Source organism: Lucilia cuprina, chromosome 5, assembly GCF_022045245.1.
Source record: "Lucilia cuprina isolate Lc7/37 chromosome 5, ASM2204524v1, whole genome shotgun sequence".
NCBI classification, from domain to species: domain Eukaryota; kingdom Metazoa; phylum Arthropoda; class Insecta; order Diptera; family Calliphoridae; genus Lucilia; species Lucilia cuprina.
This window is the reverse complement of record NC_060953.1, coordinates 11,515,765-11,534,112: the sequence shown is the minus strand read 5'-3', so window position 1 is coordinate 11,534,112 and position 18,348 is coordinate 11,515,765. Positions and strand designations below refer to the sequence as shown.

Below are 18,348 nucleotides of genomic sequence, written 5' to 3'. Positions count from 1 at the left end.
GACTAGACTATAGACTAGACTATAGACTAGACTATAGACTAGACTATAGACTAGACTATAGACTAGACTATAGACTAGAATATAGACTAGACTATAGACTAGACATTATTATTACAGCTTTAAAATATCTTACATATTTTTCTTTAAATTCTTTGCTTACATTATCTTTTAAAAACCATGTACTTAATAAATGTTAAGAAAGAAATTACTAAAAGTTCACTGACTTACAAGAAAAATTATTTTTGTGTTATGACTAATCTTTTAAGTAAATTGGGTTAAATGCGAGTAATTTAAAATGTAAATTGAAATTTAAAATGATGAACTTTAAGAGTAATTAAAGTTTAGAATTAAAATATTATTTGTATTTTTGTCGTAGTTGTTTTGCTACAGTGAATTTAATGGAGTGTATTCTAGGGCCTAGTTTTTTTCTAAATTTAACAAAGTCTATAAAACACTTAACACTTAAATAATACTTTTTACATCTTTTCTTAAATATTGAGTACATAATTTACAGCTTCTTAAAAAATAATTAATTAACAAACTCAATATTTATTTAAAAACTAGTTTTCCATACGGAGTTTTCTTTCATGGATTGAAACATGGATCCCTATTGATCTTTTACATTTGAAAGTATTCGATTTTAAACAGTTAAAATCTAGTTTTTGTAAAAAACTATTAAATTAAATAAAAACACAAATTTGAATTAGCATTTTAGTTAGTTTTTTTTGTAAGGGAAAATATAAAAAAACAAGTTTTGAATAAAACATTTCACAGACAAACAGTTCAAAAGTAATTATTTAAAGAAAAAACAATATTCCATTCAAAAACAAATGAAGACGATTTACAGCACGTTTAAAATAAATTAAAATAAATTAATCTATTTATAAACAAATAAATTTTTTGTTATTAACAGGTAGTATTTTTCATGTAATTAATATTTTGAACCAAAGGGCCGGGACAACCCCAAGTAAAAAGGTAAATTGTCTAGAATTTTTTGCAAAAAAAAAACTGTCTCTATTAGATCAAAAACGATTGTGTTGACTAGTTTGAAGTATTTACTAATATTGAAATGACAAGTTACTAATCAAACCTGCCAAATTTTGAAAAATATGTCAAATCTATATTTCAAAACCAAATTCTTAATATCAATTTCATTCTGAACAAAAATTGAAATTTTACTTAAAAAGTTTAAGTTCCCCTCAATCAATATACTCCCTCCCTATTAACACCCCTTTTTCCATGTTTTAAACATATTCTTTGTTATTATTTTCTATGCTAATTTTTGTCATATTATGTTTTGACATTCATTTTCTAAATATGCAAAATTGTTTCAAAACAAAGTAAATAATAATATGCAAAATAAATTATACACACACACATACATAGAAATTCTTTAAAAACACACACATAAATTGACAATAAAACGCGATCAGAATTATTATCATTGATCATGTTGAAAAAAAATAAATGAAATAGAAAAAAATATAAATAATTAAGTTTATAAATCAATTGTATTTTAGAGGTATAATATAACAAATACAATCAAAAAAAAATTAAAAAAATAAATAGTTTGACAACACGAGTAGGAGTCGAATCTTATGAAGAAGGCGGTATATAAATGGAAATTTAAAAAGAGTTTAGAAACTATTAATTGTGAATTTAAATTAAATTGAATAGACCTAACAATAGACCAAACTATAGACTAGACTATAAACTAGATTATAAACAAGACTATAGACTAGTGTCGAGACTAAACTATAGATTAGACTATAAACTGTACAATAGACTAAACGATAGAATAAACTATAAACAATACAATAAACTAGACTATAGACAAGACTGTAGACTAAACTATAGACTAAACTATCGACTAGACTCTAGACTAAACAATATAATATAGACTAGAATAAAACTAGAATATAGATTAGAACAGAGACTATACTACAGACTGGACTATAGACTACACTATGGGTTAATCAATAGACTAGACTTCAGTCTAGTAGAATAGACTAATCTTTAGTCTATTCTATAGACTAAACTTTAGTCTATTTATAGACTAAACTTTAGTCTATACTATAGACTAAACTTTAGTCTATTCTATAGACTAAACTTTAGTCTATTCTATAGACAAAACTTTATTCTATTCTATAGGCTACAGTTTAGTCTATTCTATAGACTAAACTTTATTATATTCTATAGGCTATAGTTTAGTCTATTCTATAGACTAAACTTTAGTCTATTCTATATACTAGACTTTAGTCTATTCTATATACTAGTTTTGTGTTTTCTAAAGGCTATAGTTAAGTCTATTCTATAGACTAAACTTTAGTCTATTCTATAGACTAAACTTTAGTCTATTCTATAGACTAAACTTTAGTCTATTCTATAGACTAAACTTTAGTCTATTCTATAGACTAAACTTTAGTCTATTCTATAGACTAAACTTTAGTCTATTCTATAGACTAAACTTTAGTCTATTCTATAGACTAAACTTTAGTCTATTCTATAGACTAAACTTTAGTCTATTCTATAGACTAAACTTTAGTCTATTCTATAGACTAAACTTTAGTCTATTCTATAGACTAAACTTTAGTCTATTCTATAGACTAAACTTTAGTCTATTCTATAGACTAAACTTTAGTCTATTCTATAGACTAAACTTTAGTCTATTCTATAGACTAAACTTTAGTCTATTCTATAGACTAAACTTTAGTCTATTCTATAGACTAAACTTTAGTCTATTCTATAGACTAAACTTTAGTCTTTTCTATAGACTAAACTTTAGTCTATTCTATAGACTAAACTTTAGTCTATTCTATAGGCTAAACCTTAGTCTTTTCTATCCTCTTATCTTTAGTCTAAACTCAAGTCTATTCAATACCCTAAATAAGCAAAAAAAATTTCCTCTTCTAAATTATCTAAATAATTACAAAATGCAAATAAATTGTCTATTTACCTTGCGATGACGTCCTTTATAAACTACAGCAAAGGCGCCATGGCCCAACATATCCTTGGAACTGTATTCATAATCACCAACAATATTCATTGTTGCATATGGAATTAAAAATGGACAAATGAACGAGGATAACTAACAGATGTTGTTGCACTTTTTTTGTATATATTTTATTGTTGTTTTTATCGGATTGAATAATTAACCGTTATAGTTGATTTTGTTTGTTGTTTTTTTTTTATTGCAAACAAAAAGAAAAATTTTGTTTTAAAGAAAATGTCATTTATTACTTGTTTTTAAATTTCTGTATAAAATAGAAAGAAACACTGAAATAAATAGACAAAGTAAAGTGTTGTTGCTGAAGAAAACTAAAAATTAGTTTGGTGACTTGTCGTCTGTGTAATTTTATGGGATAAAAATTGGAATTTTATGACGTTTGATTTTTTTCTCTTTTTTTCTTACGCGACACTATTTGTTACAAAAACACACACTTTTAAACAAACAACAAAACAAAATTGTAATATTTATTATTTTTTCTTTTAATTTTTCACTCTGCACTTGAAGTGCATATAATACGTATATTTTTTACACTTTTTGTTTTCCTTTTATGCTTCGTGCTTTTTGGGGAAAATCAATTTTCAAGGGTTTTCACTGTGTGCACTTTTTTCTTGTTTTTTTACCTTTTTTTTAAACTACTACCTATTTGTTAAAAATTTTAAACTGGAAATTTTTGTATATTTTTTTATTTTTTTAGTTATATGAAATTTTTCTTTTAAAATTTAATTGAATAGGTATTAAAAATAAATATTTTTCTTGCTTTTATTCTTCTACGTAATTATTTTTTTCTTCTATCGATACTTTTTGTACGTATTTTTTTCTATTGTTGTCAGTTTGCAATAGGTTTTTTTATCTTTGAACATTTGTGTCTCTTCTTTCTTTTGAAGTAAAACTTAAATTTCACAATATTTTTTCGTTAACAAAATTCTTTGTTCTTTTAATTTAAATAAACAACAATTTTCTTTTCTATTGGAAGTTAAATTAACTTCTTTTTTCTGGGTGCTTTTTTCCAAAATCTCGATATTTTATTTTAACTTTTCACTTCCGAAGAAGACGAAGAAATAATCAAGGCAAATTTGTGAAAAACAGCAAATACCCCAAATCAAAGAACTGCGTCGACAAACATTTTATGACGGCGTCGAAAAGAAAACAATTTGGCTGCAACTTAAAATCCGCCTTGAACCTTTTTTAGATTTTGTTCAAATTTTTCAACGATATCGAATAAATTCGCAATGCGATTGTTAAAAAGTGATATTTTGCAAGTAAATATAAAGGAAAATATCTTGATTGAATACAACTTAATAGAAAAGCAAATAAAATGCTCTCTAATCTTAAATAATCTTCACAATAGTGTATTTTAGTAAAATGGTTAAGATATGGCTAGGTACCTTATTAGGACCATTGTAAAATTTTCCTTATATAGATTTTAATGCAGCGTGTTTGATTTTATATTTCAGAAAATCTGAAGAACGAAAAAGTATTAAAAGTCTTTTTTATGGATTCTAATTTACTCAGGACTCACTATGTTTATTTTCGTCGTTCAAGGTTCAATTTAAGGAAAAATTAAAAAAGTACCTTTTAAAGAATGAACAAGTACCAAAAGGTTCGTATTTATAGATTCTCATTTATTCGGGACTTTGCACATTCAATTTCATAGTTCAAGGTTCAATCTTTTTAGAAAAATCCAAAAGGTGCCAGTTGAAAAGTCGCCTTCGGTAGGTTAGTGGTTAGAGTTCTGGTCTAGTAGACCGTAGGTGGTGGGTTCAGTTCCCACCTGTGGCACTAGTTAAGGAGCGCACAGGTGTATTTCTTCGGTTTTTATGCATATATGAACATTCTCCTTACAAATAAACGAACTACCAGTTGAAAAAGTGAAACATTCAAAAAGTTTTCCTTTGAATTTTCTTCTAGTTTTACCATTTTTCAACACTATGACAGGTTTTCTTTCTGTCTTGTATATCAAACACTTTACAACTCTATTTACAGAAAATACTAATCAACCACTTAACAACACTATTTATATTAAGCACATGTTTACGAAAAGCGAAAACAAAACAAAAAACAAATAACGTTAAATGAATGAAGTTGAATTTTATAGTAAAAAATAAAAAAATAACTTTTATTTCGGTAAATAAAATAAAAATTTTAATAAGAAAAACAAATGTTTGCTTTAGCTGAACTCAAAGATACCATACGTATAGCACCGGAACAGTTTAATTTGAAACTAATAGAAGCCATTAGAGATGAAATAAATCGCAAATTGGCCAATAAGGTGGAAAACAAATTTTGTTTTTTTATGGAAATCAAAAAATTAATGTGGTTTTAATTTCTAACAGGTACTTTTAAATGTGGGTCTTTGTATTGCTTTAAAAGACATTGTGTCTTTAAAAGATTCCATTATTTTACCTGGAGATGGAGCCTCACACACCGAAGTCATATTTCGTTATATAGTTTTTAGACCCTCGATTGGTAATGTGATAACCGGCAAAATACGCAGTTGTAGTCATGAAGGTGTTCATGTTACTTTGGGCTTTTTCGATGATATTCTTATACCTCCTACCGCCCTACAACATCCTTCACGTTTCGATGAAACTGAACAGGCTTGGGTTTGGGAATATCCCTTAGAGGATGGTGGCAAACATGATTTATTTATGGATATAGGAGAACCTATTAAGTTTCGTGTATCACGTGAAATATTTGAAGAAAGTTCACCCATAGGTCCGCCCAACAATGATAAACCTGGAGCATCTGCAGCAAGTACATCGGCGGCGGCAGCTGTAGGTGGTCAGAATTCGGAATCAAAAACTCCCTATCGTATAATTGTGAGTAAATTTGGTGGAATTAAGAGATAAGTAAAGTTTTATTTTGTTACTTTTTATCGCAGGCCGCTATTAATGAGTCTGGTTTGGGTGTTTTATCTTGGTGGGATCAGCAACAGCAAGAGGATGAAGAGGCGGGCGCTGAGGAGGAAGAAGAGGATAATAATGACTATGAAAATGACGAAAATGGCGAGGGTGCCTACGAAGAGTGATGGACAATGTTTGTAAATAAAATTAAAGAAAAAACAAAAAAATTCTTTGGAGTTTTTATTTAAAAATGAGAAATTAATATAAATCTTTTTCGAAAGGATGATGCGGATGACCTTTACAACTACAACAAAGAGATTTTAGATTAATTGCCTCGTTCCAGTTAAAAAATAACGTCAACTTACTCTTCTAAAGCATACACCCTAGTACCCGTATCCAATTCATCTATATCCGCCATAGCCTGCGAACCCAACTTGAAGCCAACACTTAAAATATTCTCTCTCATATATAATCGTTTCACGGCCGTAGCTATAACAATATTTCCCCTCTGAATTTGGTAACGGATCAAAACCTGAGCCGGTGTATGTTTTGTTTTCTTTGCTATTTCCAAAATCTTCTCATTATGCGTTAGGGGAATTTTATTATGCAAACGATAAATATTCGAAGGACTACCCAGACAATGTTGTGCTACCACCACAATATCATTGGCCGCACAAAAATCCATTAATATTTGTTGATTTAAATACGGATGACATTCGACATGCAGAACAGCCGGTTTAATATGAGCTTTTTCCAGTAAAATATTTAGCTGTCGTATATTGAAATTGGCCAATCCTAAAGTCTTAACCAAACCATTTTGTACTAATTTTTCCATAGCACGCCAGGTTTGTAAGAAATCTACTTCGGAATATATTAACTTATCATTTTCATCTTTCGGTTGGTAAATATCACCCTCCCGAAAGGCCATAGGCGTATGCATTATATAGCAGTCTAAATAGCTAAGTCCCAATTTCTTTATGGAGGCTTCACAAGCTTTACGCACCAGTTGTGGAGTATGATGATTATTCCACAACTTGCTAGTGACAAATATGTCGTCTCTTGGGAACAATGGAAAGGATTTCAATTATTTTTTTTACTGTTCATGTTTGAAAAAGTTGTTTAATTTCTAACCTTGTTATTAAACCCTTCTTAATGTATTCCTTGATAGCTTCACCAATTTCCTTTTCATTACCATCAACTTCGGCGCAATCTATATGACGATAACCCAATTTAAGGGCATCTCCCACCAGTTCCTTGCACTTGGTTTGTAGCTGAAATAAAGACATTTTAGAAATGTCTCTTAGGTTGACACTTTTTTTAGTTTTCCTTCAAAAGACATTTTTTCACACTCAATTTCATTCCCGAACAAAAACTTACTTTACTCGTTCCCAGACCTATTACAGGTATTTCTTTATCATTATTCAGTTTAACTCTAGGTACATCTGGTGCTGTATACGATTTTTCCTCCACCTCATCCAAAGATTTTCTTTCTTTTTGTGGGGATTCACTGGGATTTTTGGTATTTGAAGCCATTTAAATTAAAACCAACATTAATTTCGAAAACAAAAAATATTTCCAAAAATTTTAATAAAAAAGAAAATTTTGAAAATAGAAAAAAAGTCAAACGTTCTTTTTTTTTTTTTTTTTTTTTTTGGGTTTTGATTAGGATGGCGGTGCATCAAGCACTCATATTGCCAGGTTATCACACGTTTGTCCAGAGAAAACCCCACCAACCGACCTATACCTTCATATAGGAAGTTGGAGCATCCGGACTTGATTTCATCAAAAGTATTAATGGTCTCCACCAGTATATATTTGAGTTTAAATGGTCTCCACCAGGTTATATCGTGAGTATTTTATGGTCTCCACCAGTTAAAAACGTTTGAGTATTCTATGGTCTCCACCAATAAAACATAACCTCACTTGAGGTAAAACGAAAGCACGAGGTTAATGTAGACAACATGTAACTTTGAACAGTTACATGAAGTAATACATTACACCAGTGCGAGCGAGACGCAAAACTGTCGAAAGCCAGGCAACAAACACAAGCCTGAACGCGTTTAAGAAATAATCACGATGACGCGAGAGTTGTTCCCCAACTCAGACCTGAATTGCGACTGAAACGTTCTTTTTAATGTTCAACATTTCAAATATAACGTTTAGAAAGTATTCCCTTTGCAGTTCTTAACAACATAATTTAATCTTTAGGATGGGTTTTTCTTATAAAGATAATCTACATTCTCGATTTAAACCTGGTTTAATCTATGTTTTGTGTTTTTCAGTAAACAGTAAAGTTACTTAGGGCGAGTTTTTATGATAAAGATAATCTTCATCCTTTGGTTAAACCTAGTTTAATATTTCTGATTTGTTTTGTTTTATTTATTTTTGTTTTAAATGTTTATTTAATATTTTTTCAAAATTTTCAATTTTACAAAAGTATTGTTTGCAAAAAACAGCTGTTCTTTGTTTATGTTTTTGAGTGAAAAGTTGGCAATACTAACAAAGTTAACTGAGCTTAAATCTAAAACTAAAAAACACAATAATCGTTTAAGATCGCCTAAATTTGTTTCGAGTTTAATCTAACAGCAAGTTAAACCTACTTTAACTAAGGAGTAAGAAACCCGCCCTTAGTAGTATTATTATCTTAGTTTAACTGAGTTTTATTGACCAATTAAACTCAAGTTATAAGTGAGAAAACACAATGAACAAAAACAATAAAACAATGATTTCCGAAGAACAAAAACTTAATATTTTATGTAAATTGCAATTTTCTGATTTGTTTTGTTCTATTTCTAATTATTTTTAATGTTTATTTAACATTTTTTCAATTTTTTCATTTTACAAATGTGATATTTTCAAAAAAACAGCTGTTCATTGTTTATATTTTTGAGTGAATAGTTGGCAATACTTACAAAGTTATCTAAAGTTATGGATTAAACTGAAAAACACAATTAGGGTTCTATAAATCGACTTTCGAATAATCGAACAATCGACTTTTTGTCGAAAAAAGTCGAAAAGTCGATGTCGACTATTTTGTTCCAAAAAAGTCGATGTCGACTATTTTGTTCCAAAAAAGTCGATAACTCGACTATCGTCTATGAAAAAAGACGAAAAGTCTACTTTGTAAATAAAAGTCGAAAAAAAGTCAAAAAGTCGAAAAAAAAGTCGAAAAGTCGAAAATAGTCGGAAAAAGTCGAAAAAAGTCGAAAAGTCGGAAAAAGTCGAAAATAGAAAGAAGTCGAAAAAACTCAAAAAATTGCATCAAATAGAAAAAATGTAAATAAAATTTTTTTTATTAATAATAATAATAATAATAATAATAATAATATAACGTTAAATAGCAACATCATAAATTTACGCTTCTGACAACTTTATAAATTTTTAACTTTGGTCGGAAAAAATCGAAAATAGTCGGAAAAAGTCGAAAAAAGTCGGAAAAAGTCGAAAAGTTGACTATTTATAAAATATTAAAAGTCGAAAAATCGACTTTCAATTAAATGAAAAAAGTCAAAAGTCGAAAAATCGACTTTTAACTAAATGCAAAATGTCGAAAGTCGACTTTTCATAAAATGCAAAAAGTCGAAAAGTCGACTTTTCATAAAATGCAAAAAGTCGAAAAGTCGACTTTTCGTTTCAACTATAGAACCCTAAACACAATTATCGGTTAAAGTCTGCCTAAATTTGTTCCGAGTTTAAACTAACAGAAAGTTAAACCTAGTTTAACCGGCCCTCATTAAGGTGATCGAGTTTTAAGATTTTAATTATTTAAATAAAATTTTCCATTTTTTATAAAATAAAAACAGGTACAGGTAATATTTATTTAAAAATTCTCATTATTTCAAAATATATTTTCATCAGCAAACGGATGATAAGGATGACCTTGTGCACTAAAAAGAAATTAAGAATTATTCAACAAATTATAAATTTACAATCCTATTACAAACAATTACTTACTCTGCCATTATCATAAAACGTCCACCAAAATCTAAACCATTCAATAAATCCACATCCTCTGAACTTAACTTAAAATCCAATATATTAAAGTTTTCTATCATATGATCCTTACTAGCTGATCTTGGTAAAACAACATTACCACGTTCCAGTTGATAACGCAACAACAATTGGGCAGGTGATTTTTGATGCTTCTCAGCTAATGTCAAAACTATAGGATTTTGTAATATAGGATATTCTCCCGGCTTGGCATAAGGTGATGAGGGTGACCCTAAGGAACTATATGCTGTTACCACTATATCGTTAGCTCTACAAAATTCCATCAATTTTTGTTGATTCAAATAAGGATGACATTCGATTTGTAAATTTGCCGGTGGTATACGTGCCACCTTTAGCACACGTTCTATTTGAGATATATTGAAATTTGATAGACCTATACTAAGGCAAAGACCAGAATCAACCAAATCCTCCATAGCCCACCAAGTATCCACATAATCAACATTTGAAAATATAATTTTATTATTTTCATCTTTCGGATAAAGTTCTTCGCCATCTTTGTAGGCCATAGGCCAATGTATTAGATAATTATCCAGATACGTTAGATTTAAATTATTTAATGTAGTTTCACAAGCCTGACGCACCATTGTCGGATGATGGAATGTATTCCATAGTTTGCTGGTAACAAATAATTCATCTCTGGAAAAAAAGTATTTTTAGATAATTGCAATAATCTTTAGGTAAAAAATTAGGTATTAAATTAAAATTAATCCTCGATTAGTTAATTTTGTTTGCTAGTTTAAGCGCCCAATGGAGGTAGTTTAAACTTGAGCCAGAAAGGAAAAAAACAGCTGATGTCAAAAAATTAAAAGATTTTTTTTAAATAAACATTAAAATGTTAATTTTATTAATTACAATTGTCTTTAGGGTTCCATAGTTGAAACGAAAAGTCGACTTTTCGACTTTTTGCATTTAGTTAAAAGTCGACTTTTCGACTTTTTTCATTTAATTAAAAGTCGATTTTTCGACTTTTAATATTTTATAAATAGTCTACTTTTTCCGACTTTTGACTTTTTTCGACTATTTTCGACTTTCCGACTTTTTCCGACCAGAGTTAAAAATTTATAAAGTTGCCAGAAGCGTAAATTTATGTGACCATTTAACATTATATTATAATTATTATTAATAAAAAAATTATTTATATTTTTTCTATTTGTTGCAATTCTTTGAGTTTTTTCGACTTCTTTCTATTTTCGACTTTTTCCCACTTTTCGAATTTTTTCGACTTTTTCCGACTATTTTCAACTTTTTCCGATTATTTTCGACTTTTTCCAACTTTTTTCGACTTTTTCCGACTTTTTTCGACTTTTATTTACAAAGTCGACTTTTCGACTTTTTTCATAGACTATAGTCGAGTTATCGACTTTATTGGAACAAAATAGTCGACTTCGACTTTTTTCGACAAAAAGTCGATTGTTCGATTATTCGAATGTCGATTTATAGAACCCTAATTGTCATCTTTTTCTTTTTTATAAAACATTCATCGTTTTGATAACAAACAGTGACGTTTTCAGTTGTTTTGTATGGCAACACTGCGAAATTTAATCTCATACTCAAAAACATCAAAAGGAATAATAAACAACAGATTAAATTTATTTCTAGATTAACTAATCTGATTATTAATTGGCATTTGATTGCTAATTTAAAAAACCCACTCTAATAGTTTTCTTCTACACAATTACCTCTTAACTTTTCCCTTTTCAAGAAGTTCCTTAAATGCTTCACCCACCTCATGTTCATTGCGATAAATATGGGCGCAATCAAAATGACGATAACCCACATCGAAAGCATCATGCACCACATCCGAAGCTTTACGTTGCAACTGCAAAAAGAGCAAAAACAAATTAATGAATTACAAAAGCTTTTAAATAACAACAAATTTGTTGTAAACGTTGCGGTTTTAAGGAACATTTTTATACCCTACAATAAAATGACACATTTTAGGTTATAAATAATGTTATGCATACACGGTTGTTAGATCTTACAATGTTGTCAGTAAAATGTGCAGAAAATGTGTAAAAAACAGTGTCAACTTAAAAATTTTTTTATTCAGTTTTTGCGAAGATACAAATTTTTCAAATCGCAATAAAAATTTTATTTATGAATATTTTTTAATGAAATTTTACAGTTAGGTAGATTTTTTTACTCAAAATCCAAAATTAAATAAAAATTTCGAATTTTCTTATTAGAATTCCCGGAATTCCCAAAAGAGTTTTAAAAAATCCCAAAAAGGGGATTTTTTGTTTTTTGCCTATTATATCCATACCAGGGGCGGGGTTATCGAAACCCGTTACAAAATGATTAAGAACATATTGGGTCATATAAAACAGGTCACTATAATTTGATATCGACTATGCGATTTGAGAATTTTTGCTCAAAATTCAATTTTCCATAAAAAATAGGTTTTTTTTTGGATGGACCTGGTCCTCTCGGTATCAAAAATTTTTAGGTTTTGTTTCATTTATCGTATTTTATGTAAAGTCAGCTTTCCAAAAAGTATAAATTATATATACATCTTCTTAGAAACTTTTTAGATAACTTAAAAAGAAAAAGATACTTTTTTCCCCAAAAAAATGGCAAAAAATCGCCTTTTTTAATTTTTTAAACTAAAATGTCTATAACATTGGACTCAGTCATGATTTTTACATAATTCTTTAACTGTTTGATATATAAACTTGTTGTTAAGCGAATAAAAGAATGAAAAAATGGCGAAAATCGGGAATATTTGGATCCGCTATTATCAAAAAACTAAAGTAAGGACGGTAAAAATTTTAAAATTTTAATTTTCAAATGCGAATATATCCTAAACTATAAGAGATAATTTTTTTATAGTGCTCGATGAGGAGATTCTATATATGAAAATTTTTTTAAATATGAACTCAAATGAAGTAATAGGATCGTTTTAAAAATTTAACATAGCCGAGGTGTCCAAATTGGCCTATAAGGTCCAAATTCAAAGCATAAACTCGACAACACCTCCTCTTTGTGCATACCAAAGTTAGAAGATAGCGAATTATTTCCCTCTTTTTTCTATACCACTGTGCAACCGTGTATTGCGGCTTAAATTAAAATAAAGCGAAGATAAGGAAACTGCTCAATGAACTAGTTCTTTGACTGTCTCTTAAGGAGTAGTAATATGACTTGTCAATTAAACTAAATGATAAACAATTAGTAATTTTGTATATTATTCGCCATGCCATTGTGCAAATATAAAAAATAACCGTTTATTTTAAATTGCTATATTTATGACCCAGTCAATATCACATTTTCAATATTTCACCAAACTTTTTGTGAAAACATACCGGCTTATTGTTGTCAAATATAAAACATTTTTTTAAATACCTCCTATATACCCTACAAATATCGATGACCTTGTCATGTTTATGTAGTTTTGACGGTCAAGTGCAAAATACATATTATAAACATGTTAATACGCGAATACTTGCCCTCCATGTTCCCAGACCAATCATAGGCATTTTACGACCATTTTTAAGCGTAACAAAAGGCACTGGATTTGAATTTATTTTATTTGTTGCATTTGTACACATATTAAATAATAATTTTTTTATAAATTTGTTTAACACTTGAATAAATTGTTTTTGTTTTTCCTCTATTAGCTGATGGAAATGCACTGATGTTTTTTAATTGTTTTTTTTTTTTTAAATTACTATATGCAATGTGAAGTCTAGGTAGCTTTAGCCAAAAAAAAAGCTTTCTTCTAAGAGCTTTTGTTTTGCTTTTATTTTTATACCCTTCACCTTCGTGAGAAGGGTATATATAAGTTTGTCATTCCGTTTGTAATTTCTATAATATAATTTTCCCACCCTGTAAAGTATATATATTCTGGATCCTTATAGATAGCGGAGTCGATTAAGCCATGTCCGTCTGTCTGTTGAAATCATTTTTTAGAGGTTCCCAGATATCGGCGAGATCCGAATCTTCAATAATTGAGTTAGACATGCTTTCGAGAAGATAACTATTTAAAATCAGCAAAATCGGTCTATAAATAACGGAGATATGAGCAAAAATCCGAGACAACCTCTGAAAATTTCATCAAAAAAGCCACATTTTTTTCATGCTTTGTTAAAAAAGCAACAACAACACTGTGAATTGGATAAAGATGTATTTGGTTTTATTCAGTTGTGTATTTTTTTGTATGTTTGGATGATGTTCTGTTCTCACGTAGGTAAGTGGGTATAACAAGGAGATAAAGCAGTAATATGTTGGTAATACAGCTGATATTTGTTTGAGGGTGGTAATACAGTTTGACGGTAGTATTACAGTACAACGGTTAATATTTCTTTCTGCTACAGTTTATATTTGTTTGTGTGTATGTTATGTGTGACATGTGTGCAGAGATACAAAATAAATAAAAACTGTTTTATAAAACATACTTGGTGAAGGGTATATAAGATTCGGCACAGCCGAATATAGCACTCTTACTTGTTTATATTTTATTTGTTGTTGTTTTATTTAAAATTGTCAAAATTTTGTTATTTTTCTGTCACAAATAATAAATACGTTTTCATTTAAAATACCATTTTGACTTTGTTATTAAAATATCAATTTCTTAATAAAAATGTTGAAATCTTTATTGAAAAATAGTTTTACAAATAATTTCGGAAAAATTGTACTCCTAGCGTAAGTTAATCTAGGCAAAATATAGTTTATTTCAAAATTAATTTTGAAAATAATTTAGCAAACGTCATCATTGTGAATTGCCGGCAATTGTTATGAATAATGGCAATGAAATGCCCATAATTGGTTTTGGAACATGGAGTGTAAGTTGTCAAAAGATTCAAAGGATAATCTCTTAATATCAATTTATAAAGAACAAGTAATATTTCTGTTTAAAAAAAAACAGTTTTTATTTATTTTGTATCTCACACACACATGTCACACATAACATACACACAAACAAATATAAACTGTAGCAGAAAGAAATAGGGTTCTATAAATCGACTTTCGAATAATCGAACAATCGACTTTTTGTCGAAAAAAGTCGAAGTCGACTATTTTGTTCCAAAAAAGTCGATAACTCGACTATCGTCTATGAAAAAAGTCGAAAAGTCGACTTTGTAAATAAAAGTCGAAATGTCGGAAAGTCGAAAAAAGTCGAAAAGTCGGAAAGAGTCGAAAAAAGTCGGAAAAAGTCGAAAGAAGTCGAAAAATTCGGAAAAAGTCGAAAATAGTCGGAAAAAGTCGAAGAGTCGGAAAAAGTCGAAAATAGATAGAAGTCGAAAAAACTCAAAAAATTGCAACAAATAGAAAAAATATAAATAAAATTTTTTTATTAATAATAATAATAATATTTTTAAATCTGGTCGTAAAAAGTCGAAAAAAGTCGGAAAGTCGAAAATAGTCGAAAAAAGTCAAAAGTCGAAAATAGTCAAAAAAAGTCGACTATTTATAAAATATTAAAGTCGAAAAATCGACTTTTAATTAAATGAAAAAGTCGAAAAATCGACTTTTAACTAAATGCAAAAAGTCGAAATCGAAAAGTCGACTTTTCATAAAATCCAAAAAGTCGAAAAGTCAACTTTTCGTTTCAACTATAGAACCCTAGAAAGAAATATTGACCGTTGCACTGTAATACCACTGTCAAACTGTATAACCGTCCTCAAACAAATATGAGCTGTATTACCAACATATTACTGCTTAACTCCTTGTTCTTGTTATACCCTCGTGAATACAAAAAAAATACACAGCTGAAGAAAACCAAATACATATCCACACGCACATCTACATCCTCATTCAATTCACAGTGTTGTTGTTGCTTTTTTAACAAAGCATACAAAATATGGCTTTTTGATGAAATTTTCTAAGGTTGTCTCGGATTTTTGCTCATACCTCCGTTATTTATAGACCGATTTTGCTGATTTTAAATAGCGATCTTCTCGAAAGCATGTCTAACTGAATTATTGAAGATTCGGATCTCGCCGATATCTGGGGACCTCTAAAAACTGATTTCAACAGACAGACAGACAGACGAACAGACAGACATGGCTTAATCGACTCCGCTATCTATAAGGATCCAGAATATATATACTTTATATTATATATACCCTTCTCACGAAGGTGAAGGGTATGTTCTCAGTTCTAGTTTAGTAATAGTTCAGTTATAAGAGAAATTTTTATTAAAATTTAAGTTCTATTTCTATAAATTCTCTAGAGCTCCAATGATTTCGCAGTTTTAGAAAAAGTTGAACAGCAAGGTCAAAAGGTAACAATTTTAGTTAAAATTAAAAACAATTTAATATGAAAAATTCAAATTAGAAACCCAAACAAAATAGCAATAATAATGAGGAGTCCGAAAAAGTAGCTAAAGCAGTGGGTATAGCTATAGATGCCGGTTATCGTCATATAGACTGTGCTCATTTGTATAAAAATGAAAAGGAGATAGGGCAAATTTTAAAAAAGAAAATTGAAAGCGGAGTGGTCAAAAGGTAACCTTTTAAAATAATAAATTTTACACTCAAAGGAATAATTTAGTTTTTGATTTTTAGAGAAAATTTATTTATAACCAGCAAATTATGGAATACTTACCATAATCCCGACACTGTCTGCTGCGCTTGCCAACAAACTTTGGAAGATTTGGGTCTTGAATATTTGGATATGTATTTAATGCATACACCTATGGGATTTCAAACAGGTGAAGAACTTTTTCCCATATGTCAGGGTGAGTTGTTATATAGTGATGATGATTTTCTCAACACTTGGCAAGCTATGGAGGATTTGGTGGAAAGTAAATTATGTAAGAATATTGGTATATCCAATTTCAATAAGAAACAAATCAAAAGATTACTTAAGAACTGTAATATAAGACCACAAACATTACAAATCGAAATACATCCTTATCTGACTCAAAAGGAATTAGTTAATTATGCTAAATGTCAAGATATTTGTATTACCGCTTATGCACCGGTGGGCTCACCCAAAAGACCTTGGGCTAAAAATCCCGAAAAGGAAAGAATACTTTTAAAAGATTATAAGGTTTAGTTTGTTAAAAAAATAATATTAAAATATTTGATTACAAAATTTCTTTTTAGATTTCACAATTATCGGAAAAACATAAACGTACTCCGGCGCAAATTTTATTGCGCTATCAAATACAATGCGGTCATGCTGTTATACCCAAGTCTATGGATAAAAAACATATTGCAGAAAATATTGATATATTCGATTTTGAATTGTCTGCCGAAGATGTTTTAAATATCGATAGTTTAAATCATAATTTGCGTTATTTTCAATTTTCAGGGTATGTATGTAAAGTATAGTAAAAGAAAATGGTGTTATATTTATTTTCTTCTCAAGAGCTTCTGGCCATCCTTATCATCCATTTGAGCAATCCAATGAGACCCAGAAATGTTAAGCAAAATAATTTTGAAATTTTGCAAAATAAATTTTTTAAATTTTACCCTTTTTTACAATAAAAATTAATTTTTAATAATAGCAGTTGTCATATTCTTTTCAAGATATTCTTCTTAAGTATTCTATAGTTGAAACGAAAAGTCGACTTTTCGACTTTTTGCTTTTATGAAAAGTCGACTTTTCGACTTTGGACTTTTTGCATTTAGTTAAAAGTCGATTTTTCGACTTTTTTCATTTAATTAAAAGTCGATTTTTCTACTTTTCGACTTTTAATATTTTATAAATCGTCGACTTTTCGACTTTTTTCGACTCTCCGACATTTTCTGACTTTTTTCGACTTTTGACTTTTTTTTTCGACTATTTTCGACTTTCCGACTTTTTTCGATTATTTTCGACTTTTTCCGACCAGAGTTAAAAATTTTTAAAGTTGCCAGAAGTGTAAATTTATAATGTTGCCATTTAACATTATATTATTATTATTATTGTTATTATTATTATTATTATTATTATTTATTATTAATAAAAAAAATTATTTATATTTTTTCTATTTGTTGCAATTTTTTGAGTTTTTTTCGACTTCTTTCTATTTTCGTCTTTTTCCGACTTTTCGACTTTTTCCGACTATTTTCGACTTTTTCCGACTATTTTCGACTTTTTCCGAATTTTCCGAATTTTTCGACTTCTTTCGACTTTTTCCGACTTTTTTCGACTTTTCGACTCTTTCCAACTTTCCGACTTTTATTTACAAAGTCGACTTTTTTCATAGACGATAGTTGAGTTATCGACTTTTTTGGAACAAAATAGTCGACTTCGACTTTTCGACTTTTTTCGACAAAAGGTCGATTATTCGATTATTCGTAAGTCGATTTATAGAACCCTAGTTTCTTATAAGAAATATTCTTATTTACAGAGTTTTGTAGAGAAAAGTTTCCTTTCTTCTTAGTTTTTTAATAGACAAAAATGTTAACAGTTTTCTATAGAAAATTTTCTTTATGACTGCGATTTTAATATACCCGTGAACTTAACAAACTTTCTGGCAAACTTTTTTGTTTTTCACTCATTTTGCAGAGAGAATAAATAAAAACCCTCTCTGAGAAATATGTGCAGACGAAAATT

The 18,348-nt window shown here is 29.0% G+C and overlaps 5 protein-coding genes across 6 annotated transcripts in view; 2 read left to right on the top strand and 3 right to left on the bottom strand.

Moving 5' to 3' along the window:
- Positions 1–4,041, bottom strand: part of LOC111683141 (serine/threonine-protein kinase unc-51) — a 36,288-nt gene extending 32,247 nt beyond the window's left edge. Inside the window, exon 1 of the mRNA XM_046951265.1 lies at positions 2,957–4,041. Within this exon, the coding sequence (XP_046807221.1) occupies positions 2,957–3,046 (90 nt within the window). The 5' untranslated portion in view covers positions 3,047–4,041. The remainder of the gene's footprint in view (positions 1–2,956) is intronic.
- Positions 4,042–5,041: 1,000 nt separating this feature from the next.
- Positions 5,042–6,080, top strand: LOC111676633 (DNA-directed RNA polymerase III subunit RPC8). Its single transcript, XM_023437596.2, has 3 exons — positions 5,042–5,279; positions 5,344–5,829; positions 5,892–6,080. Exons 1-3 carry the CDS (start codon positions 5,169–5,171, stop codon positions 6,036–6,038), a joined length of 744 nt encoding a protein of 247 aa, XP_023293364.2. The 5' UTR covers positions 5,042–5,168; the 3' UTR covers positions 6,039–6,080.
- A 28-nt stretch (positions 6,081–6,108) lies between these two features.
- Positions 6,109–7,473, bottom strand: LOC111676645 (aldo-keto reductase family 1 member C23-like). The gene is made up of 4 exons (XM_023437611.2): positions 7,231–7,473; positions 6,985–7,124; positions 6,219–6,911; positions 6,109–6,157 (listed from the first exon to the last, which is right to left on the bottom strand). The coding sequence occupies exons 1-4, from the start codon at positions 7,384–7,386 to the stop codon at positions 6,112–6,114; spliced, it is 1,035 nt and encodes a 344-aa protein (XP_023293379.2). The 5' UTR covers positions 7,387–7,473; the 3' UTR covers positions 6,109–6,111.
- Positions 7,474–9,642: 2,169 nt separating this feature from the next.
- On the bottom strand, positions 9,643–16,550 carry LOC111676631 (aldo-keto reductase family 1 member B1-like). Of its 2 annotated transcripts, none has more exons than XM_046953004.1 (4): positions 16,408–16,550; positions 11,544–11,683; positions 9,808–10,500; positions 9,643–9,740 (listed from the first exon to the last, which is right to left on the bottom strand). In XM_046953004.1, exons 1-4 carry the CDS (start codon positions 16,408–16,410, stop codon positions 9,692–9,694), a joined length of 885 nt encoding a protein of 294 aa, XP_046808960.1. In that variant the 5' UTR covers positions 16,411–16,550; the 3' UTR covers positions 9,643–9,691. The 2 variants fall into 2 exon arrangements, with proteins under 2 accessions (XP_046808960.1, XP_023293362.2); XM_023437594.2 differs by lacking the exon at positions 16,408–16,550 and adding an exon at positions 13,308–13,503.
- On the top strand, positions 14,365–17,314 carry LOC111676646 (aldo-keto reductase family 1 member B1-like). Its single transcript, XM_046953003.1, has 7 exons — positions 14,365–14,502; positions 14,561–14,642; positions 16,034–16,084; positions 16,138–16,307; positions 16,368–16,854; positions 16,911–17,119; positions 17,176–17,314. Exons 1-7 carry the CDS (start codon positions 14,441–14,443, stop codon positions 17,231–17,233), a joined length of 1,119 nt encoding a protein of 372 aa, XP_046808959.1. The 5' UTR covers positions 14,365–14,440; the 3' UTR covers positions 17,234–17,314.
- The last annotated feature ends 1,034 nt before the right edge of the window (positions 17,315–18,348 follow it).

Bases quoted from the DNA above. Each gene is read 5' to 3' on its own strand.
- LOC111676645 (XM_023437611.2), bottom strand. From the start codon at position 7,386: ATGGCTTCAAATACCAAAAATCCCAGTGAATCCCCACAAAAAGAAAGA. The intron at 7,125-7,230 runs GTAAGTTTTTGT...TCTTTATTTCAG, and splicing joins TAGGTCTGGGAACGAGTAAA to CTACAAACCAAGTGCAAGGA. The intron at 6,158-6,218 runs GTAAGTTGACGT...TCTTTGTTGTAG, and splicing joins AGGGTGTATGCTTTAGAAGA to TTGTAAAGGTCATCCGCATC.
- LOC111676646 (XM_046953003.1), top strand. From the start codon at position 14,441: ATGTTGAAATCTTTATTGAAAAATAGTTTTACAAATAATTTCGGAAAA. The intron at 14,503-14,560 runs GTAAGTTAATCT...AAAATAATTTAG, and splicing joins GGAAAAATTGTACTCCTAGC to CAAACGTCATCATTGTGAAT. The intron at 14,643-16,033 runs GTAAGTTGTCAA...TAAATTCTCTAG, and splicing joins TTGGTTTTGGAACATGGAGT to AGCTCCAATGATTTCGCAGT.
- LOC111676633 (XM_023437596.2), top strand. From the start codon at position 5,169: ATGTTTGCTTTAGCTGAACTCAAAGATACCATACGTATAGCACCGGAA. The intron at 5,280-5,343 runs GTGGAAAACAAA...AATTTCTAACAG, and splicing joins ATCGCAAATTGGCCAATAAG to GTACTTTTAAATGTGGGTCT. The intron at 5,830-5,891 runs GTGAGTAAATTT...TTTTTATCGCAG, and splicing joins AAACTCCCTATCGTATAATT to GCCGCTATTAATGAGTCTGG.
- LOC111676631 (XM_023437594.2), bottom strand. From the start codon at position 13,409: ATGTGTACAAATGCAACAAATAAAATAAATTCAAATCCAGTGCCTTTT. The intron at 11,684-13,307 runs GCAAGTATTCGC...CTCTTTTTGCAG, and splicing joins TTGGTCTGGGAACATGGAGG to TTGCAACGTAAAGCTTCGGA. The intron at 10,501-11,543 runs GTAATTGTGTAG...CTTTTTTTCCAG, and splicing joins GAAAAGGGAAAAGTTAAGAG to AGATGAATTATTTGTTACCA.